The sequence below is a fragment of the Anabrus simplex genome, chromosome 5 (assembly GCF_040414725.1).
Source record: "Anabrus simplex isolate iqAnaSimp1 chromosome 5, ASM4041472v1, whole genome shotgun sequence".
Classification (NCBI taxonomy): Eukaryota; Metazoa; Arthropoda; class Insecta; order Orthoptera; family Tettigoniidae; genus Anabrus; species Anabrus simplex.
Genome location: NC_090269.1, coordinates 60,008,549 through 60,033,079, shown reverse-complemented (window position 1 = coordinate 60,033,079; position 24,531 = coordinate 60,008,549). Strand labels below are relative to the sequence as shown.

Here is a 24,531-nt window from a genome sequence, read left to right as displayed (position 1 = left end):
AAGATTGAATGTGAGTGGTGGTAATTCATATCGGTCGGTCATAGTATCGATTCAGTTCAGATTTCATTTCCATTCAGTTGGCAGTATTACTTGAACCGTTGTAGCTCCCTCCTTACCCCTCACCCCCGTAAAACGAAGTATCACTCAAATTTTCGCGGATACTTTATGTGATGACCTTTTCTTGTTTAATCATGCATGCAATAACGTAAGCAGACTAACAATTCCGAGTAATCAGCCAATTGTTAGTAAATAAGCGAATGGATTTCATACGATGTGTGTCTTATTGAGGAAGTATCTCCGTGCGGACATAAACTTTCTGTCATTTCATATGTTACTATAGCATTCATTTCAGTGATATTGTCAGCAAATATTCCATAAGAGGTTAAGTCTAAGTATATCTGTCTTTAAATGCAAACTGTAGTACCCTAGAATCCTAGAAACATTTTAAGAGTTGATTGATAATTTTGTTTGGCTATTTGGATATCCAAATCCTATGCCTCATTGCTCCTGGTAGTAAAGAAGAAAACAATACTGGCAGGGTAGGAAGCGAACAAGAATTGGTCAAGGGAGGTGAGATAGGAAAGATGAAAGTGGTGATCCTGGCACTAATAAGTGGGAGCAATGGTAGACTCAGCTAGGGGAAATGTGGTCGCCAACCCACACCTTCAAGTCGCCCTTTACGATAGGCGGGGTATACCATTCATGTATTCTACCACAGGTTGCGAGTACTTTGTTTCTGTTTTTTTTTCTAATATACTTCATTACCCATAACGAAGATAGCTTTCCTTTTGTGTAACTTCAAATAATTGTAATTGGTTTTCTGTTTAGTATATTTCCGTCAGGCTCCTCACTAGTCGTAAAATAGAAACAGATGCTTTCCAATCACTGCAGATTCAGCAAAATGGTCCATAACATTTGGTGTCATTCAGTAGTACTCATTGATAGTTATTTAGGTGTCCTGAACAGATACTGAAGAACTTACTCAATCCTGTACTCCTATTGCGCAATATCTTTTTGACTCACCCCTCGTGTATCGACGCAAGGTGTCCGTTCTTCTGAGTCACGTCCCCTGCATAATTCATTCAACAATCCGGTTTAATTATTACAGACTCAAAGAGAATCTTCCGTTACAAAATCAGCTGACAGCTTTCGACTTGAGTTCTTAAAGCGAAGCATTTATAATGGGATGGAACAGGAAGTATACATTACTGTGACGCTTGTCTTATGGCTGAAAGAAGCTTAACTTATTCTATTTCATTTCTCAGTTTCCTTGAAAAGCCCTATGATTTGATAATGGAAATGGAGCAGCCTATACATTATTGGAGTAACGGAAGCAAACTGTTTTATCCTCCTCTATTACTCATACGTTATAAAACACAAAAAGTTTGTCTATTGTGTATCCTGATTCCCCACTTAAGAACTAAAATAGCCGGATTGAGTGGCTCAGACGGTTGAGGCGCTGGCGTTCTGACCACAACTTGGCAGGTTCGATCCTGGCTAAGTCCGGTGGTATTTGAAGGTGCTCATGTCGGTAGATTTAATGGCACGTAAAAGCACGTAAAGGAACTCTTGTGGGCCTAAACACCGGCACCTTGGAATCTCCGTAAAAACATCAAAAATCAGTTAATGGGACGTAAATCCTATTATTAGCCTGTTATTACAACCAGAATAAAAATAAATCGTTTCTGATAGGTAATATTAAAGCAATAAATAATAGACACATTAACTCCAAATACTAATGAAATATTGTTTGAAAAACTAATTATAAAACTGCATCAAAACGGTAATAATAATAATAATAATAATAATAATAATAATAATAATAATAATAATAATAATAGTATAAAGATAAACTTCTAGGTCACTACATTTTTGTTAAGATTCGGTTGAGAGGAATAGTAGAAATGGTGCTGACCTCCTACCTGAAATTTTCGGGTTAGAATCTTGTTAAGCAGTTGATATTTTGTGGTGGTAATTCTCGATTATCGTTAATGCGAACCTAATATGAACCACGTTTCGCCCGCGGAACCGCGGCCACTCGGAGAGGTATCGATTCAATGAGGTGGCGGAAGGCATCGTGAGGTATCTTGCACCACAAGTGCAACAGCAGGTCCTCGAGTTACCGTACACTCCTGGGTGGCAGTGATGTATCATGAGCCCACTTGATCAAATCGAACCACGAATGTTCAACAGCGATCATAGAGGGGCTATTTGAGTGCCACGGTATTAAAGCAGATTCATTGTCATGTTCTCGAACGAGTCTTTCACAATCATGGCAGTGCGGCATGGCGCATTTTCCTGTTGGAAATGGCCGTCACCGTCAGGAAACACCGTTGTCATGGAGACGAGTTGGTTCCCATTAACGTCCCGATACCAGATTGCTGTCAGGGATTTGTGTACCGGAATAATGAGCCCAGTGTGTCCGATGAAATCATCACCTAGATCTGAGGTGCTCAGCTGGGCGCCCGTTGAGGCCGGGCTGGCGTGACGTATATGCGGGCAGCTTACGTAGCAAGCATACGTCACACTGAAGCGAGAGAGCGAACACACTTGGCAGGAAAATGAAAGTGTCGTTCGATTGTGACTATGAAGCTCCCCTGCATTACTCATTGATATGTTGATTCGGGTACAGTATAAGAAACACTTCTATAATCGCATATTTCGGATTGATTTATACTACGCTCGATATAAATAGATGTTTTATTTTCTTACTAGAAAATGTACCCGTGCTTCTCTACTTTATTCTACATTGTATTCGAATATCGAAGTAAATACTGTACATGCAGTAAATACAGAAAGATTGTTTTCAAATTGCATGTCTCTTAGCGTTATCCGATAAAAAGCATGGGGAGGTCCCCATACGCTGTTTCCAATGTAAAGTGTTTGTTACGAATTTGTGATGTAACGGCAAGCTCACTTGCCTACTGCGTTCACAATCGAGTTGGGAAGTTTACATTATAATTACAGGCTCCATTGCCTACTGCGCGGTCACAATCGATTTGGGGAGTTTTCGTTACAATGGCATCCTCCCTTTCCTACTTCCAGACAGATAACAGTTGAGGAGTTTATATTATAATGGCAGGCAACTACCCTACAATCAGTCGAAATTGATTTGGGCAGTTATCATTTTAATATCAGGCTCATTTACCTACTGCCAGCTAGCTTACTGCTAGTCACACCAAGTTGGTGAGCTTCCATCAAACTAGCAGGCCACTATGCCTAATACCAGTCACATTTTAGATGAGGATATTCGTTTATAGTTGCGGAAACCCTTGCCTATTGCAAAACCCAATCGGGTAGGGGAGTTTTAAACAAAACTGCATGCTCCCTTGCCTTCTGCAAGTCAAATCGAGAAGTGAACTATTCATTACAATGGTAGGCCTTCCTTACTGTCAGTTACACAGGAGTTGGAGAAGGACCCCATTCCTATTGCCAGTCAAAGTCGGTATGGGGATTACTGATTACAATTGCAGATACACACTTTCTCGATCGCTACAAATCGACATCAGTGAATATATATAGATCGACATACGAAAGTATATGCGTGTTACGATATTGCGGACCTTTATTTACAGAGTAACTGCTGGACAAAGGATTGTACCATAAGACGCCGGATTTAGTGGCTGAAATGGCTGGTCCTATGATATCTCATCTATTCTTGGGGCAGATTGAGTTAGAAACGTTGAACAGGCTAAAGGTTTTGTAAGATTGTCTCACATTGCGTTATTTTTCGGATAATTATGTAACAGCTACATACATGGCATTTGGCTCACATATGGCTAGTGGGGGGGGGGGGCAATTTTCGTGAAGTTTGATGATTCTATTTTTCCTATAAGTAATTGAAAGTATGAATTATGCAAGTGAAAATTCCAAACTTACTTAACATCGATTAATAGAGAAAAATCAAACGTAAAAGGGATAGAAATACGACAAAAAATCATAAGATCAAGGTTGTAGATCATTCCAAATTGAACGGAGATTGTGCAATCCGTTATGTAAGAAGATTTCCCGAAGGTCTGCACCATCATTAAAATTGCCTCCATATTTTGATATTCTTCGGGGATAAAAAGTGAAAAATTTAAATATCTTGCAAGCTTTGTGTCCGTTACAGGCTAAAACGTATAATTTTGTCAAATTTCAATTTTCTTTTTCGTCTGGCAGATTATGCCGCAATCTGGATTTTGGGCGAGGAGGGTAAAAATTAGGACTTTCAGGAAACTAAACCGAAAAAATATATGTAGATGGTCATTATTACCCCTTCAACGGGTAGCTGTGCGAAAAGTTCGCCAAAATAGTCAATGTAGAGGCACTCAGTCGTTACGACTTTATTTATATAGATAGATAAGAAATCTGATCCACGTACAACACCTTTTGGGCTATGTCCGCTAGACTTAACTTACAAAACTGAGAATTTATGATATCTCCCTTATTAATCCTCCTGACGAAAAAATGCACATGAAAAAAAGTCTTAGAGATGGAATTCCATCACGTTTGGTCGATTTTCAGTCATTTTGGTCTTGTACTGTATATATTGTGGAAGAGTAAAATCACCATTTCGGTTCCCTATAAACCACCAGTCCAGTCCGGGAACATGAAATGTTATTGACTTTTAAAACCTACCTTTGGACAGGTGGATGCTAAATATAAAATTTGGTTAGAATATCTTCGGTAGTTTTAAAGTTGTAAGAAATACGCTTTACACGCACTCGCTCTTGAGTTAAGTCCGATGGGACTTGCACTGAAAAACGGTCCGTTAATGATATCTCCCTTATTAATCCTCGTATCGAAATGTTAATGAGAAAAAAAGGTTTAGAAATTAATTTCCATTAAGGCAGGTAGATTTCCATTAAGTTTGGTTGTGTATATTTTGTGGGATTGCAAAATCACGGTTTCGGTTTCGTATAAACCCCACTCAGATCAGGGATTTAGAAACAATATTTGCCCTAAAAGCTACCCAAGGACAGGTGTATTATATTGCACCCGCCCCTCCTTAATTGGCACCGGCATGGAATCTACAGGGTCGCACACGGGTCGAGAAGTGTGAAGTAAATAGGCGCTGAACTAAAGTAAACTTAAAGGCGTACAAGGGGGGGGGGGAAGAAGCGGGGCATACATAACTAAAATGAGAACACATTCGAATTAAAATATTTATCTCAAAATCCGGTTTATTGAATTTTAATGATGATGGGAAATGACGCACTAAATAACACTAATGAATTACATGAAAATTTACAAATGATTGTTGTAGTTTGTTTTGTGGACATCTGTCCGTTATACGTGATAGAAACGAGTACGTGATCGCGAAGCGATGTATCGTGACATATAGCGAATGGTAATTTTATCATAACACTGAGGCTATATTATCGCTAACACATAAAACTAACATGCGTCCGACAACACGTCTGAGCAATCCCTTTTCTAATAAAGACCTAGATTTCCCAATGAAATGACGAAAAAATGAAAATACACACATATGATACAACACCTGGGATCGAACCGACCCTCGCTATTCTAGACATCGTCAAGCTGATGGACAGAACCACCACTGACCTTATGTACAACCACACATGACATAAAAACACATACATGGTACATGATATGCAAGCAAAATACGTAAAAGGCACTTGATCTTCCTTCTGACACTGTAGGCCTCTAATGCCTACTTTGAGCATCGAACTGACAACCTCTTGTGATGAAGGCAGGGTTCTGTAATCCCTATCTAATTATACTCGCACAATTAACAACGATTCATTGGCAAACATTACCATCATCGGCCGGGTCGTTTGCTAATTATTACACAGCTCTGCCGTGTTAGGTAAATCATTTCGCCGTTCAGAGAAGCCCACTTCTCTTTAACAGCAACATCGCTCCTTCCTCGGCTTACGGAACGCCCCCACAACAAAAAAAGCACACAACTGTGCCAAGGCCGGACGGCTGTTCACCCCCTAGGGTCACCACCCACATACAGGCGTAACATTCCCTTTCAAAAGGAAACAGTAACATTCCACACGGAAGTACATCTACAATAACTGCGGTCTTAAAATGACTCGCGCAAATCACCATGAATTCAACACATTTACCCAACAGTATCATATCATATCATATCATCTCACATCGCGACTCCCGTATTATAATGGTAATCTTTGCCCGATCGTTATTATTATTATTATTATTATTATTATTATTATTATTATTATTATTATTATTATTATTATTATTCCTGCCGTCCTACATAGCTTACCCGCTACATTCCATATACGTGGTCATCGTGCGGAATCTATTCAGCAATTACAACACACTTAAGCACTCGCGCAGCAATTAACATCTGATTACTGACTGCTAATTAATCGATGGTCGGCACATGGCTACTTTATCGTCACACGGCAATACATTCATTAATTAATTAATATCCACGCGAATGGATGTTTGACACACGCTTTAGGTTCATTTCCTGGTAAATTTAATCACGTAATCAATTATATCTTATCACTCCCTATCTAAGTATTTCAAAGGGTGGAATTTTTGAGGTTGTCAATTTGGCCGCTGAGTCTCGTAGTGACGTGCCTTGCGTACAGTAGTACTTACCGTTTTACATACCATACACTTATCCAATTAATGAATACTCTAATAACTACTCTCACTGCACTCCCATAAACTAATTATTACTGGTCTTCTGACGCAAATAAACAAACAGAATCTCCCAAGAAAGAAATAATTGAATGAATCTCTATCCCATGCAATGCTAAAGTATTATATTCCCTTAATTATTTACACTCGATTACTCAGACCTGTAGTCGGTTTCCTAAGCTAAGAATTAATTACTACGCGCCCATTCCGGCGCTCTATTTCAACAGGACTACATCTTTAATCTCTTATAGCGTCAGTTTACAATAAATATTCCCATCCCTTCTATGCATGCCAGATATTAGAACTTTGTACTCATCTCTATCACATGATGACGCCTTCGTCAACTCGGGAAGTCCATCCTGAGCTTACTCCTCCTCCATGGGCACCACGGTGATTACTTCCATTACCAGTCCATATTGAAGTTGATGAGCCATTGTTTGATGCTGGTGGAGCCGCTAGCACTTAATCCTGTACAGACACAACGTCACTGTTTAATTCACACTCCGGTTAACAGCGTTCAATGTGAACGTCCGGTCACGATCTCATATGCGACTACGTAAAATTATTATATTATAGTAATCATAATAATATGACTTTTCACGTCACGGTTTTCCAAAAAGTTAATACTGGCGTCACAGAGATCAAAACTATACACTGTTTATGCAAATTGTATTATTTCCCTTAAAATAGGAATTAACTTCACTTGAACAAAGACCTAACGAGGGCTTAACCGAGCATAGCTTCGCCGTCGATAAGCCGCGAACCCCGACTGACGCTTGTCCCTTCCTGCAGTAGTTTTTACTAGGGAGCGATACCCCTTCCACTAATTTGCGTAGCGCCTATTCCCGGCGTACTCGAGGTATTATAGTGCGGGTAATCGGTGACCAGTATCTAGTTGGTGCGATTGAGACATAACCACTCAATTATCCTTCGGTGAATCTTTTTAAATTAATTAAAATCTCTTCTGCTTCCCCCACCATGCGTGGTGAACTCCCGATCTCGAGGAGGTGTCGTGAGACTAAACAGATGGCCCAGTACTTTTCCACGCAGAAACCACACAGTATTCTTTCTTCTTCTGAAAGTTATCACGGAAGAGGACATTAAACACTCTAAATAAATGTCCCAATGACATTTATCCCTTTTAAATCGGGAGACGACCCCCTAATTCGAGTTTTATTAATTTTCTATATCGTAGGTAATTAAGTTGGCCAGTCCGATTCCAAGATGGCTCCTATATTTCGTTTCGAAAAAGTTAGTTTCCCCTCATTCTGTGAGTCTTGAGGAGGGATGTCTTCTCTCGAGTGATGTCACAGGGAATCCCCATTCATAACCCCTTCCGGGTCTAAGTTGGCTTGGCTTCATCTGCGGGGCCCCCGCTACACAAAGGATAATACTGCGCAATAAGTCGCAGACAAAGAAATCTCGTAGAATAATTTTAAAATACACAATTTATCTATCTCAATGGTATGAATATTAATTAGTTTCTGTATGACCTCTATTAATGATATGAATATTAATCATTTTCAGCATTCTTTCCCCTTAATAGCATTGCGTGCGTAATTACAAAGATCGATATCAACCAAAGGTCCTTGGATCATGCCCCTGTCGGGTTCAATATATATGAAGTTTTGTGGAGGTATATCCAGTAGATCCTAGCACTCGCGTACATACGGAGTAATTAAGGAAGAAAATACGGTTAAGAAAGTTGAAATTAATAGAAATGGATTATAACTGAGGACAGCCGGATAACGACAAATATGTAAATGCCAAATGAATGTATTGGAAAATCAAATGCTCCTCAATAAATCATGCTGGTGTGAGTTATGGATATAATAAAGCGGTAACAGGGGAGAAATTTAGGCGCAGTGATTCATAGGTAAACAGATAAGAAGATGACTAATGGTGTTATTACTTCATCTATTCGAGGGCGGTTATAACCTCCAACGATGTTCCGCAAATATCCCGCAGATAGGCCGATTGACGCCTCTCTTGCCTTCTACCCAAGGAACAACCACGAATTTAAAAGCATGATGAGGAAAATGGCAATACGTTACTTCCCTGCTGGCAAGCAGTCAAGAGACGTTGCCATGGAAACCTGTAGGTTCGTTGTCGGTCTGTCGATCACTCAATGCAGAGCATGGTATCGGCAGAAAATAGTAAATTTCTCCGTCATGTGAAGAGTAAGGTAAATTATGAACATACCGAAAGTTGTTTGTAATGAAGAGACGTTTCACATACGGTCCACGGGGTTTACAGAAAATCAATAGTATAAGAGAAAATGGAGGAAAACCGTTCTGGTTTTCCTATAACCAGGCATTTGATTTTCCAATACATTCACTTGGCATTTACATATTTGTCGTTATCCAGCTGTCCTCAGTTATAATCCATTTTCTATTAATTTCAACTTTCTTAACTGTATTATTTTCTTCCTTAATTGCTCCGTATGTACGCAAGTGCTAGAATCTGCTGGATATATTTCCACCAAACTTCATATTTAGAATCCACCTGCCCTTGGGTAGGTTTTAGGGCAAATATTGTTTCTAAATCCCTGAACTGAGTGGGGTTTATACGAAACCGAAACCGTGATTTTCACTCCCACAAAATATACGCAACCAAACTTAATGGAAATCTACCTGCCTTAATGGAAATTAATTTCTAAACCTTTTTTTCTCATTAACATCATTTCGATACGAGGATTAATAAGGGAGATATCATTAACGGACCGTTTTTCAGTACAAGTCCCATCGGACTTAACTCAAGAGCGAGTGCGTGTAAAGCGTATTTCTTACAACTTTAAAACTACCGAAGATATTCTAACCAAAATTTATATTTAGCATCCACCTGTCCAAAGGTAGGTTTTAAAAGTCAATAACATTTCATGTTCCCGGACTGGACTGGTGGTTTATAGGGAACCGAAATGGTGATTTTACTCTTCCACAATATATACAGTACAAGACCAAAATGACTGAAAATCGACCAAACGTGATGGAATTCCATCTCTAAGACTTTTTTCATGTGCATTTTTTCGTCAGGAGGATTAATAAGGGAGATATCATAAATTCTCAGTTTTGTAAGTTAAGTCTAGCGGACATAGCCCAAAAGGTGTTGTACGTGGATCAGGTTCCTTATCTATCTATATAAATAAAATCGTGACGACTGTATGCCTCTACATTGACTATTTTGGCGAAATTTTCGCTCAGCTACCCGTTGAAGGGGTAATAATGACCATCTGCACATTTTTTGGTTTAGTTTCCTCAAAGTCCTAATTTTTACCTTCCTCGACCAAAATCCAGATTGCGGCATAATCTGCCAGACGAAAAAAAATAAATGAAATTTGACAAAATTATACGTTTTAGCCTGTAACGGACGGAAAACTTCCAAGATCTTTAAATTTTTCACTTTTTATCCCCGAATAATATCGAAATATGGAGGCAATTTTGATGATGGTGCAGACCTTCTGGAAGTCCTATCACATAACGGATTGCACAATCTCCGTTCAATTTGGTCTTATGACATTTTGTCGTATCAGTATCACTTTTACGCTTGATTTTTCTCTATTAATCGATGTTAAGCAAATTTGGACTTTTCACATGCATAATTCATACTTTCAATTACTTATAGGAAACATAGAATCATCAAACTCTTCACGAAAATTGGCCCAGCCAGCAGCCATATGTGAGCCAAATGCTATGTATGTAGCTGTCACATAATTATCCGAAAAGTAATGCAATGTGAGATAATCTTACAAAAACTTTACCCTGTTCAACGTTTCTATTTAATAACTCAATCTGACCTAAGAATAGATGAAATATCATAGGACCAGCCATATCAGCCACTAAATCCGGCGTCTTATGGTACAATCCTTTGTCCATATGACGTACGTTTAGCAGCAGTTAATCTGTAAATGAAGTTCTGCAATATTGTAAACACGCATATACTTTCGTATGTCGATCTGTATATATTCACTGATGTCGATTTGTAGCAACCGAGAAAGGGTGGGTCTGCTATTGTAATCAGCACTCCTCACACCGACTTTGACTGGCAGTAGGAATGGGGTCCTTCTCCAACTCCTGTGTAACTGGCATTAGTAAAGAAGGCCTACCATTGTAATGATTAGTTCACTTCTCGATTTGACTTGCAGAAGGCAAGGGAGCATGCAGTTTTGTTTAAAAACCCCCTACCCGATTGTGTTTGGCTGTAGGCCGGAGGTCCCCCATTATAAACCAATTTCCACATCTAAAATGTGACTGGCATTAGGCATAGTGGCTTGCTATTTTGATGGAAACTCAGCAACTTGGTGTGACTGGCAGTGAGCTGGCTGGCAGTAAGAAAAGTGGTCTGACATTATAATGATAACTGCACAACTCAATGTCGACTGATAGTAGGGTAGTTGCCTGCCATTATAATAGAAACTCCTCAATTGTTATCTGTCTAAAACTAGGAAAGTGGGGCTGCCATTGTAACGAAAACTCCTCAAATGGATTGTGACCGCGCAGTAGGCAATGGGGCCTGCAATTATAATGAAAACTTCCTAACTCGATTGTGAATGGCAGTAGGCAAGTGAGCCTGCCATTACCATCACAAATACGTAACAAACACTTTACATTGGAGACAACGTATGGGAACCTCCCCATGCTTTTTCTCGGATAACGCTAAGAGACATGCAATTTTAAAACAATCTTATTTACTGCATCTACAGTATTTACTTCGATATTCGAATACAATGTAGAATACCGCAGCGAAGCACGGGTACATTTGCTAGTATAATATTAAAAATTGTAATTCATCACGTACAATACAAAAGTACTTGAGGTTGTTGGCCGAACTCTTTATTGTATCCGGTCAAAATACATGAAGTGTAATGAACATGAATAACTTATTTCTTGCAACGTAAATTGAAAATGACGTGGATTCCTGTCTTTCTTTCATTATTTTCTGTCTCCGTTTCAAACTCGGGTATCACCGCTCTGATGGTGTAACTGGGAGAACTTCGCAAACCTTCACGGCGGGTGACGAACCGAATAGCATACGTTAATTGTCTGCCTGGCCGCTTACAGAATGCATGTGCCTGCGGGACAAAATGCCCAGCGTTATCAGTTCTGGCCTAGATCATTATACCTCTTCCACCAGACTGTTATCCCGGTGGATTGGAGTGAGTCCGTAGTCCCATGTGCAGAACTACTCGATCGACGAACCGAGTATCGGGAAACATTAGCCTGGTCATCACAATTGTACCTGTTCGCAATTTCTTGAACTATGACTTCGCGGTCGCTCCCAACAATGTGTGACAGCCTCCACTGGCCTCTGGCAATGAGCCGCTGTCGACACACAGCTTTGGATACATACAAAAGTGGCACCATTCTGTCGTCATCGAGAGAACCGAAACAAAGGACAACATGTATCCATCTGCGGTCTCCAGGTTGACTGTAGAATCACCAAGCACATGGAATGAGTCACTGGCATTCCCTTCCCTGATTCCCGCGATTACATCAGACTCGCCAGATGGCACTGATGTCAACATGTAGATCAAATGCCATGGTGACATGGATTACGAGACAAATTATATTCACTGTCCGCGAGGAATTAACAACAAGTTAAAGACATATCACATCTGGATGTGTAACATATCAGAAAATAAATAAATTACGGAAGGTTTACGTATTTAAAGTTATGCAAAAAACGTAAATACGTAGTAAATTGTTCGCAATACAACATATAAAGAAACATTCACACGTGTAATATGTAATATTTCAATAAAATTAAATTCAAGTATTATTGCAGAAATTAAAAAGATAGTACTTTAAGTAAGTAGAATCTGATAAGGGATAAAGTGCAGATGATTGATTGATTGATTTCATAGATGTTAGAGATACAACACTGCGGGCCAAGCATGAGGGCATGCGTCCTTGGGACTCTTCAGTTTGAATTGCTTGCTTGTGTGAACGACAATGAATACAAATAGGTTCTTGCATATTTTGCTGGCATTTTTTGAAAAATTACATTTTGGACATTTTGCATATAGGATCGCATTTTTCCGTGACCTGGTCAACAAACTACTTAGATGTCTCCGCGCAGGTGTCCTGCGGTAGTATCAAACCATAAACGGTAACATGAGCACGCGCTCATGCGGCGGTCGAGAGCAACTTTTAAGCCACGCCATTTCAGAGATGCTGGTGCGAAGCCGCCGTGCCATCACAATATGTCCTCTACCAAACGCCAAGACACCGGCAGCTTTTACCATTCTGACGCTGGAGACTACTAACAGCAAGCCTGAATGCTTGCAATATACATACCATGCTACCAGCATGTCAGGTGTTACTTTCTAGGCGCGCTAAATATTCCTGGTCCGGGGTTGTCATAATAGAATGTCTCATCGGTGCATTACTTGTTGTTATGTCCGACTCTATGGCTAAATGGCTAGCATGCTGGTCTTTTGTCACAGTAGTCCTCGGTTCGATTCCCGGCAGGTTGGGAATTTTAACTAGAATTGGTTAATTCCGCTGGCTCGGGGGCTGGGTGTATGTGTCGTCTTCATCATCATCTTCATCCTCATCACGATGCGCAGGTCGCCTACGGGAGTCAAACCGAAAGACCTGCATCTGGTGAGCCGAACTTGTCCTCGGACACTCACGGCACTAAAAGCCATACGCCATTTCATTTTCGTTTTTACTTGTTGTTATGTTCTGATTGCTAGTGTACCGAACGTGGTCATGCACCGTTTGTTTGGATGTTCATAGAACATATACGAGTAAGTTCACTAGCTCGCCGTGAGAGCACGCTGTGCGCCGTGACCGTGGCCAACGCGGAGCAAGCTACAGGAACTGTTGACACGTCCGATAGGAATGTTGGTATGGTATCCCGTCGTGTTGTGCGAGCAGAAGGGGCTAGGCTCTATGGGGCGTCAACTGGATGTCCACTCCAAATTGGGGGTGCGTGTAACGGTCAGATTTCTATGTGCTAAACGGATCAGTTCCACGGACATTCATCGTAAAATCACTCCTGTATATGATGGGCGTGCAATTTCTCTCTCAGGTATTGGAAAGAGGTGTAAGCAATTTGACGCCGGACGCACGGATCTCACGGACGAATATCGAACGACGAGAACATCGATGGAATGGGTGCACACTACATCACCACCATAAACGAAGGCCAAGGTCCACCCTTCAGCAGGAAGGGTAATGGCGTCAGTGTTCTTTGACATGGATGGTGTGGTGCACATGGAATTTATGCCGAAAGGCACGACAATCAACTCGGCTTCGTACTGTCAAACGTTGAACCGGTTGCGTAAGGCAACTAAATAAAAGCGGTGGGAAAAATTGAGCGCCGGTGTGATTTTGTTGCACGATAACGCAACACCTCACACGGCCCGCAAAACGTCCGAACTGCTGCAGCGACTCAAATGGGAGGTATTGCAACATCCTCCATACAGACCAGACTTAGCACCATGCGATTATCATGTGTTCGGTAAGCTGGAAAAGGATCTCGGTGGACGAGGATTCCTAAACGATAAGGAGGTGAAAGTAGCTGTTCCCAGGTGGTTTCATAGCGCTGGAGGTGATTTGTTCGCATACGGAATCGAAAAGTTGTTTGACCGTTCCGAGAAATGTTTATAGTCTTTAGGGACTATGTGGAAACGTGAACTTATATTGTAATGTTGTCATAGGCTTGTTTCCTATGTGTAAGTGGTTTCATAAGTGGCCATTACTTTGAAGTGTATGTTACTTTTTGATTCGCCCTCGTAATATTCAAAGTTCCTTCAGAATTTGAATACTATTCCTTCCATATATGAGTATGGCTTATTATTCTAAAATTATACGATCGTATCCTCGACCTTGTGTTCGATTTCTTAGAAACAAACAAAGCAATATCTTGCTTCTGTTGTAGAGGAAATTAGTCTTGACAACAGAGGGCTCATTTATTATTTATACACGACTCCGAGAAGTAGCAAATTAACGACCTGTGCTTTAGAATGGTCTGGTAGACAACGATTGCATTCATCATTCATTGGTTCCATCTCGTGATATATTTATGTACGAGTAATATTGGCACCAAAGTTACTGCCCATCAACATTTGATCGATAGCGCAGTAAAATATTGCATTAGTGTCGTACGTACCGAGCTCGATAGCTGCAGTCGCTTAAGTGCGGCCAGTATCCAGTATTCGGGAGATGGTAGGTTCGAATCCTACTATCGGCAGCCCTGAAAATGGTTTTCCGTGGTTTCCCATTTCCACACCAGGCAAATGCTGGGGCTGTACCTTAATTAAGGCCACGGCCGCTTCCTTCCCACTCCTAACCCCTTCCTGTCCCATCGTCGCCATAAGACCTATCTGTGTCGGTGCGACGTAAAGCAAGTAGCAAAAAAAAAAAAAAAAAAAGTGTCGTACGTTCTAAGTTTGGGTGACTATCGCTGTGTAATATCTCACGTACATCTTTTTTATTTTTATTTTTTACAATTTGCTTTACGTCGAACCGACTCAGACAGGTCTTATGGTAACGATGGAATAGGAAAGCCCTGGGATCGGAAGGAAGCGGCCGTGCCTTTAATTAAGGTTTAACCCCAGCATTTGTGTGGTGTGTAAATGGGAACCTACGAAAAACCATCTTCAGGGCTGCCAACAGTGGGGTTCGAGCCCACTATCTCCTGGATGCAAGCTCACAGCTGCGCCCCCTTAATCACGCGGCCAACACGTCCCGTCGTCCATCTTTTAGAGCTATCTAAACACACTAAACCAAATCCATGGCACAACAGCCCCGAAGGACCGTGGCGTACCAAGCGACCGCCGCTTAGCCCGAAGGCCTTTAGATTATGAGGTGATGCGGGGACAGCATGACGAATCCTCTCGGCCGTTATTCTTGGCTTCTACGTAGGACATTAATCATAGGGAAACACGTAGGAACAGATAGTAGGCTACCAGCACACCACATGAAACTGTTTCTTACTGTACATGAAATGTTCAGAATGTCCTCCGTTAGCATTGATACATACATCAACCCGGCATCGCATTGAACTACGGATGCGCTGATGTATTGTATCATTGTATCAATGTATCAATGTTCCAACAGTGGGTTGTAGTAGCTTCATACTTGAGCGACAGGGTATAAATTAAATTGGTTCGAATCCACCGAGTGCTCGCTACCCTTTATTTATCGCTAACTAGAACAGCTTGTAAGCACAATCCCTTTTTGGAATGTATGTTGGGTATTCAGACCGAAGGCTGGTTTGATTATCCACAGCTATGCCAACAGCTGTCATAGACGGCCTAGGCATCACTGAAGAGGCGTACTAGGGAACTGAGGAGTGAGGTAGTTTCCCGTTGCTTTCCTCACTGGGCCAGATGTTGCTCACTTACCAGTCTGCCAAGCCCGCTAAAATGCACGCACCAGCCGACCCTATGAGTGATATTTTCATACCATTCATAACAGGGACTGGCTGCATAAGGAATGGTATTACTAGCATCACTCATACCTTAGTCACTATCATATTGTCAAAGCCAAGGATGAGACTGTGACAGGTCATACCAGAAGACATAGTTCACTGCAAACAGTACATCTCGCCAGCAAAGGCATCTTTTTTGAATGAAAGAACATTATTAATGTCCGCCTCTGTGGTGTAGTGGTTAATGTGATTAGCTGCCACCCCCGGAGGTCCGGGTTCGATTCCCGGCTCTGCCACGAAATTTGAAAAGTGGTACGGGGGCTGGAACAGGGTCCACTCAGCCTCGGGAGGTCAACTGAGTAGAGGTGGGTTCGATTCCCACCTCAGCCATCCTGGAAGTGGTTTTCCGTGGTTTCCCACTTCTCCTCCAGGCGAATGCCGGGATGGTACCTAACTTAAGGCCACGGTCGCTTCCTTCCCTCTTCCTTGTCTATCCCTTCCAATCTTCCCATCCCTCCACAAGGCCCCTGTTCAGCATAGCAGGTGAGGCCGCCTGGGCGAGGTACTGTTCATTCTCCCCAGTTGTATCCCCGACCAAGAGTCTGAAGCTCCAAGACACTGCCCTTGAGGCGGTAGATGTGGGATCCCTCGCTGAGTCCGAGGGAAAAGCCGAACCTGGAGGGTAAACAGATGATGATGATGAACATTATTAATGCGGAACAGTTATCGCAGTTCCCTTATTTTGTTTCATTTCTCTATAAGTACATACGATAGTATTTGGTCCATTAATGGCTAGATAAGAAGGTAAGCATTTATAGAAGACGCTTTTACATTTTTTTGTTATTACCTACTTTCCCTTAATTTTTTATGGTTTAATATACAAAATATTTTACTTCCTTGGTACATTAAGCGTAACATATATGGCTTTGTCTTTAATTCCTATAATTGAAGGCAATCGCCAGTTAAAGACGACTGCTGTATTTTAGTAGAAGTACGACGATTTATCGACGGGCTGACCGATGGAATAATAGTTCAAATTTTACTGCGGATGGATAATGTCAAACACTGTGAGTTGAGGTTCGAATCCTGGTGTCTAAGCTTTTTCATGTGCTCAACGATATTACTACGTTTGGCGCCCAACTCCATGGCTAAATAGTCAGAATGCTGGCCTTTGGTCCAAGGGATCGCGGATTCGATTCCCGGATGGGTCTGAGGTTTTAACCTTAATTTGTTAATTCAACTGGGTCAGGGGCTGGGTTTTTCTGATGTCTTCAACATTATAAATCATCTTAGGTAGGGGTCCATCCTTATACATATATATGAAGGACGCCTATAGGCCATCTACTACAAGGACATACCCTATTCTTATTCTTATTTTTATTGGCATTGTTATCTCTCGCATGATCCCGTGGAGAAGTTGGCTAACTGAACCCCAGTGGAATAATATCTCACCGTTGTGAGTTAACGACTGCTGACTGTATTTTTACAGCAGCCGGAGCATATTTCAACGTGGAATCCGAATCGTCCCGCGACCTTGTGTAGTAACTCGTATAATAACAATTACCGCTTGAAGAATGCGTAAGTTAAAGAAACCTTCAGGATTGTCATTTGTGGAACAAATAAGCGTTTGCTTACTGTTGCTGTTGGACGAATTTCCCCTAGCTACACCAGCAATGTCCAGAGCGGCAGATTTATGCTGCTCAAGGTGGAATATCTGTTCACATTTAACCTGAAGAAAATATAAGTCTTATGTATACTAAAGTAAGCGTGCTAGAGTATTACAGTGTACCTTCTATGTTAGTTACGCGAAACGTACTTGCTTGCAGAATACCTGACAGAAGACGATCATCCGTAATAAAGTTTCAATCTGTAGCAATCCATTTTTTAATAAGTGGGATGTGAGCATTGTTTCTATGTACAAAATTAAAGTTAATGAAGTATTGTAGCAACCATTCACTGCTCATTGTGTTAGCAGTATTCTCTGTGGACGATTGGAAGCCAACGCGTCTGACCTTGTATCCGCTGCATCAAGGTGTATCCAGATGTCTCATGTGCGTGGGAGGCATGGGATGTGCTCCTTTTAATGGTAGTAACCTGAACTATCTCCGTCCTACTGCTTATAGGAGTGATGGAAATAATTTTGCGACAAGTTTCAGTGGGAAAATAGCATTGTTCATTTGAAGAAGGCAAAACAGATATTTAGGTTATTTTAGGTGTCAACCCCTCATTTAGGTATTTTAAGGTAGAACGAAATTCACATATTCTGCTTCGGGAAGTGTGAAACGAATATTTTGTTAATTAATTTGCCTACAAATCCGCGCCTTAGTCGTTATACAGGGTGAAGCGAAATTCGCACACTCGGGCGTCGCAGCGCGACTCCTCAGATGCCAGCAATAAAAAAATGTTTCTCACAAAAGTTCGTCCTGCGAGCATATCCGGGAGAAAAAGGACGTTGAAGAGTGCCAATCTGGCAACACTGTAACCACATGTAAGGTATCTACCTCTGTCAGCACGCAACAGTCGTGCTGCACAGTTGGTGCAGTGGATAGAGTTCTGGGTTAGCATGCAGGAGGTCGAGGGGTTCGATCCTTGTTTGAGGCGTATGTTTTTTATTTCATAAATGTAGTCCAGGTGGTATGGTATCTGGCATCTTAATCGTCAACAGCGATGCAGCGGGTCCTCTAGAAACCATTTGCACTTACATACTACGATCCTAGAAATGGACGAACATTCGTTTTCATTGGTCAGCTTTGAAAGACGCCCTTTCCACGTCGTGGCCGTGAATTTGTTCGCACCTCTTCATCTACTAGATGCGTTACAATGTGTTCAGCTTTACTATATTTTGTAAATGTAGGATACATGTGACCTAAGAAGCGTTGTCGTACTATATTACAGTATGTAGTTTCCGATGGAAATTAGCAAATAAAGAAAGTGCGCCTCAACCCAGGATCGAACCCTCGAGCTCCTGCATGCTAACCGATAACTCTATCCACTGCACCAACTGTACAGCACGGCTACTATATGCTGACAGACGTAGTTACCCTACATGTGGTTACAGTGTTGCCAGATTGCCGGATATATTCGCAGGATGAACTTTTGTGAGAGACATTTTTTTATTGCTGGCATGTGAGGAGTCGCGCTGCGACGCCCGAGTGCGTTAATTTCGCTTCACCCTGTATATGTTATTAACTCTTTGCACCCAACACCTGTCATACGTTGATTAACATTTTTCCATGTAGTACTCTAATGCAGTAAGTATTGATTGACTGTAACGTTGTCCCAGATAATAAGCAGGGCTGGGATTTTGATAACATGTCATCTTTTAATTGGTTCACGACAGACATTGATGACTTGTACAGAAATCCTGATCATAATTCCCACATTGTAGAAATGCTAATTTATTAGGTCTTTATTTTGTCATTTTAGATCATTTTCTTAATTTAATTGTTATTATTTGGTCCTTTTATGAATTTTTTGGAATATTTTATACTTTTGAGTCAATTTCTTACATGTTTGTGGATTTTGAAGCATTTACGCGTGTGGTAATAGATTATATCTTAACTTTAAGTGAGGATGAATACAGAGACTTCATAACGCTTTGGTAATCTGGGGACTAAGACAACTTTGTTCATTACTTATTTCTTGGAAATATCCGCTTTCCAGCAGACACACCTCCAATTGGAGGAGTCTCCCTCGAGAACAGTCGAGATTTTCTTCTGAAGACGCGGGGCAATGTTCTCTGGGAAATGTAAAGAATTTCACTTTGTCTTCTTGACATGGCATAAGCCCAAAAGCTTATTATAATATCTATATTATAAATAGAGCAAACTTCCGCTCATCCGGCTGCGGATTATCCGGTTTGCGGATTATCGGCGCACCAATGTTTATTGTATTTTTTCCCTTCATTTTTGTCACGGAATTCTGAAAACGTGCTTGAAATTTGAGCCTGTTCTCGGTTCCAAACGTGCTGGCGGCATGCTTTGTTCGAGAACTAAATACTAAACAATGTCCTGTGTAGCAGTTATATTTTGTTGTTTTGTTATATCATTCATTGCTACAAAGCGGAAGAAAGTGCTTTTATCTTTAAAACATAAGATTGAATTAATTTAAATGTTAGAGAAAGGAGAATCAGTAAAGAAATTAGTGAATGATTATGGAATTGTTGCACGGTGCGACATGCATCAGTACTTGGAAAGTGTTGAAACTGTCTTATATTACGCTGAACAAGGAGATTTTTATTATATGTTGTTGCACTTTGGAACATTCGATCTTGTGTACCAAAGAAGTTAAATGAATCTTGAAAGCAAAAGAATATTACTGATTAATTTTCACCAAACGACAAAAACTGATGTTTTGTATAATTTTTTACCTCAAGTGTTTTACCAACACTACACGTAAGTAATTTTATATTAGCCTGCTTTATAGACAAACGTGGTTATTGAATATGTTAAATATTTGACATTATTGCATTTCCAAACAGTATTGTATGTTCTATATTATTAAAAGTTTCGTTGTGCATTAAAATGCATAAAATAGTCTTATCCTCGTTTTCAGTTATCCGTTCGAATTTGTCGAGTGATTAGCCTGGATAATCGAGACATGACGAATATAAGAACAAGTGTGAGGACTCCTCAAGTTCAAGCGCGCCCCGCTAGGTAGCATTAGACTGGGCAAGCACCACAGTACCGATCAGCTGATCTTAGGAATGATGCCAGAGGAAATGTATTACTCCGTAACTGATAAGTATACATACTATCTTTTAAAAAACAGTGAGTGGTTACAATTAAAGTACCACGGCAGGGTACAATGGAAAAAAATCCTACAGGAATTAAAGAGTTACAGCCTTCATTACATGTTGCGGAAAGCACAGGTTGCTGGAGTATACATATACAGATAAATAGCGCATAACTCCCAGCGTATTAAAACAGAAACCCACCACCAACTCAATTTGTCGGTTACTGGACTTTCGGAAGCTTGCATGAAGATTTGGCGGATGTTCGAGATTGAAAATATCGCCGGATTTACTTCATTCTGAAAGAAGATAGGCACTCCAGATAATCTTAAACAAGTCTGGTGATTATATCCATAACATTTTGTAGACAACAGCCAGCTCCTGAAGGATCAACTGTAATTTTTCTATGAAATCCTTTGGGTGGTATTATTGTCAACAATAAAATCTCTAAAATGAATTCATTGATGTACCTCATACCATTAGAAGATTTCACCTGGCATTTCTTAAGCATGGTGTCGATTATCGTCTTTTCCTTCTTGTTAAGGTGTTTGTTACCTTTATAATTAAATGTTTCTGTATTTCTAACCTACTTCTACAGCAAATTAATTCTCTATTTTGCTAAGTTGACACTGGATCTAGCTTGAATTAAATTTCGATTAGCATTTTTAGGCACCTTTTGAGCGATAATATTGTCTTTCTGCATCAGGAAGTACATTAGAATGACCCGAATTTTGATCAATATTAGACTGACCTATTTATTCCCCATTCGCTGCTGCACTCTCGTCTTCAATCTTCTTTCTCCTCTTCCTGATGGTGTCTAGGTTCCTTTACCCGTTTTGAGTTCCATGGGACTTAATCTCGCTTGAAAGGTATTTAGGGAAATTAGGGAAATATGAGGCACTGCTCCTGGACGTAATTTCTATCTCACACGAGAGATATCCACTTTTTCGCCATTCTTAATGAAATTATCTGACTTTACTATCAAATCATCAGAGGAATGAACATGACAAATTCTGCTATTACGCGTTAACTCAGTATACTTCCGAGGAATAGGCCTGTCCTATTTTCAAATTGATTTCTATCCTTCGGTGGTGAAAAATTCGCATATCACCTTCTCTTCTTCTTATTCTTGAGGCGCCTTCTCCTAGCGGAGGTTAGCGGTCCACATAGCCAGCTCCGGACGTGATGTTGCAGCATGGAAAGCATCTTCTGAAGTGCAGTTGTGCCATTTTCGGATGTCCTTCAGCCATGAATTCCTCCTCCTGCCAACAGACCTTTTCCCCTGTATTTTACCTTGAATGATGAGTTGTAATAGCTGGTACTTCTCGCCTCTCATAATGTGCCCTAGAGATTGTGTTTTTCCTTTTTTTTATAGTAAGTAACTTCTCTACCATAGCCTGACTTACAGCCAGGCACAAAACAGTACGGCATGCTGAACTATTAAATTAATCAGGCCGCATATGATGCATGCTTGAAGTACACAACACACAATGAACTGAGTTTACGAACGGAAAGCAAAGAAAATTCAACTTATTCACTGAAATATCTCGCACAGTAACGTCTCCTGCACTTTTCTATACCCGGCTTGCCGGAACTACTGGACTGGACCACGTGTTTTATATAATCGCTTGCAGTGCTTGCAGTGGCGGAACCGCAAACTACCATACTATAATGGCTGAGTCCTCATACTTGGTATTATATTCGTCATGATTAAAGCCCGAATTTTTATGCAGTAACAGATTAGATGAAATGAAATGGCGTATGGCTTTTAGTGCCGGGAGTGTCCGAAGACAAGTTCGGCTCGCCAGGTGCAGGTCTTTCTATTCGACACCCGTAGGTGACCTGCGCGTCGTGATGAGGATGAAATGATGATGAAGACAGCACATATACCCAGCCCCCGTGCCATTGGAATTAACCAATTAAGGTTAAAATCCCCGACCCGGCCGGGAATCGAACCCGGGACCCTCTGAACCGAAGGCCAGTACGCTGACCGTTCAGCCAACGAGTCGGACAACAGGTTAGATTGCAAACTAATTTGATTAGTAGGAAGTGTCGGCCACCCGCTCTTCCGTAATGCGGCAAGAGTAATATAAATTATAGGGGTTCTGATGGGCCGTACCCCTCAAGTTTATCCAAACCCCATAGCATAATTGTTGTGAAGGTAGACTATACTTGCTACTCGCTTCAGTAAGTTTGCATTCTAACCTATTAATGCATAAAAATCCGGGCTCTAGTCATGATCAAGAATTTACTGTATAGGCTATACCAACTTGATTAGTAAACTGACTGTAAAATTTCACTTAAAATTTATGTCATTTTCAAAAGTTTTCGGATCATTTTACTCGATTTTTGCCCTCATTTTATATAAATTCTGTTAGCATGTTTAGGACATTAAAATCTTGGCCCTGATAATAAGTAATATAATCTTGTCAAATTCTAGGCTGGAAGTTCCCCTCACTGTCACCAGGCAGCTCTGACTGTTCGAGCAGTTCGTCCCACGGATGCTGGAGAATACGTGTTCCTGGTGAGGTCTCCTAAAGGACTAGCAGAAGGAAGTGTAATGATTAACGTTACTACAGCGAGCGGCTTCTCAGTAACAGCTAGAGGGCAGCACTTGACACCAATCGCCATCTTATACATAGCCGCAACGTTCAGTTTCTTTGCTTCGTAGGAAGATAAATTTGTTCATGTTGACTTAAGGAGGAAGAAAGGAATGTTTAATGTGACCTATAGAACATTGCAGCAGTGATACGGTTTGTGCTAAAAGTTGATTCGATTCCCTTTCCTCCATTAATAACTATGGCCGTTTTTTAAAACAGCTTCTTTGTGATCAAAACCTTGGGGATGGGGATATAAATTATTTTCTTTAATATTTTATTAATCAGAGTAATTTTAAATCATCATCATCATCTGTTTACCCTCCAGGGTCGGCTTTTCCCTCGGACACAGCGAGAGATCCCACCTCTACCGCCTCAAGGGCAGTGTCCAGGAGCTTCAGACTCTTGGTCGGGGATACTGTTGTAACCAAGGTTGAAGTTTACAAAACACAACTTTTATTGCTTCACTTTATGATATTTACACAAATAACTGAAATTTATTTTGAAGCAAAAAGGAATATTGAATCTTGAGAAAAGTCTGTCTTTATACAATATGTACAGGTTTGCAGTCTTTATATACACTTCTATCTTGAAAAGATAGTCTTTGTGAGTTGACACGTTGATAGTCGAGAACTATCTGGCACACTAATATAAATGTTCATGAGAGTCCTTGTTTGTTGAAGTGCCTGAATTCCTAAAAAGCAAGTTCAATTGATTGAAGAAATTCCACCTAGCGAAACTAAGGGAGCTTAAATAAGTTAGGGAATGAAAATGGCTTGTAAAAGAATTACGGGACATAGGCAGCGGAAACAGGTAAGGGAACGGTGACCAGAGGTGAAACCTCGTACTGCCAGAAATTCAGTCCACCTGGTCGAAGCACATTTTCAAGAGGAGTAGCCTCCGTGCTCGACGTAAGGTGTATTCTGGAGCTGGACACCGGGGCAAGTGGGCAAGTGAGCAGGCCGGGAGCTCCTATTTATAGTACACTCGATGGTCAGGCACGCGCACTGAGGGCTGCGCGTCGAAGCTAGCAGAATGATACACAGGCGCGCGTGCAGCTGGCTGGCGGAGGGAGAAGGGAGCGCCGGACATACAACACCCTCCCCTCCTAAATGCGCCGGTACGGCGTGAAACGGCGGCGGCGCTGGCGGCGACTGCGATGCTGGGGCGGAGCTGCTGATATCTCTGTTGTATTGT

General features: G+C 41.0%; 1 protein-coding gene across 1 annotated transcript in view; it reads left to right on the top strand.

Moving 5' to 3' along the window:
• The window catches only part of LOC136874333 (CD166 antigen homolog), a 365,395-nt gene extending 341,648 nt beyond the window's left edge, over positions 1-23,747 (top strand). Inside the window, exon 8 of the mRNA XM_068227726.1 lies at positions 23,178-23,747. Coding sequence (XP_068083827.1) covers positions 23,178-23,408 — 231 coding nt within the window. The 3' untranslated portion in view covers positions 23,409-23,747. The remainder of the gene's footprint in view (positions 1-23,177) is intronic.
• Positions 23,748-24,531: the final 784 nt, after the last annotated feature.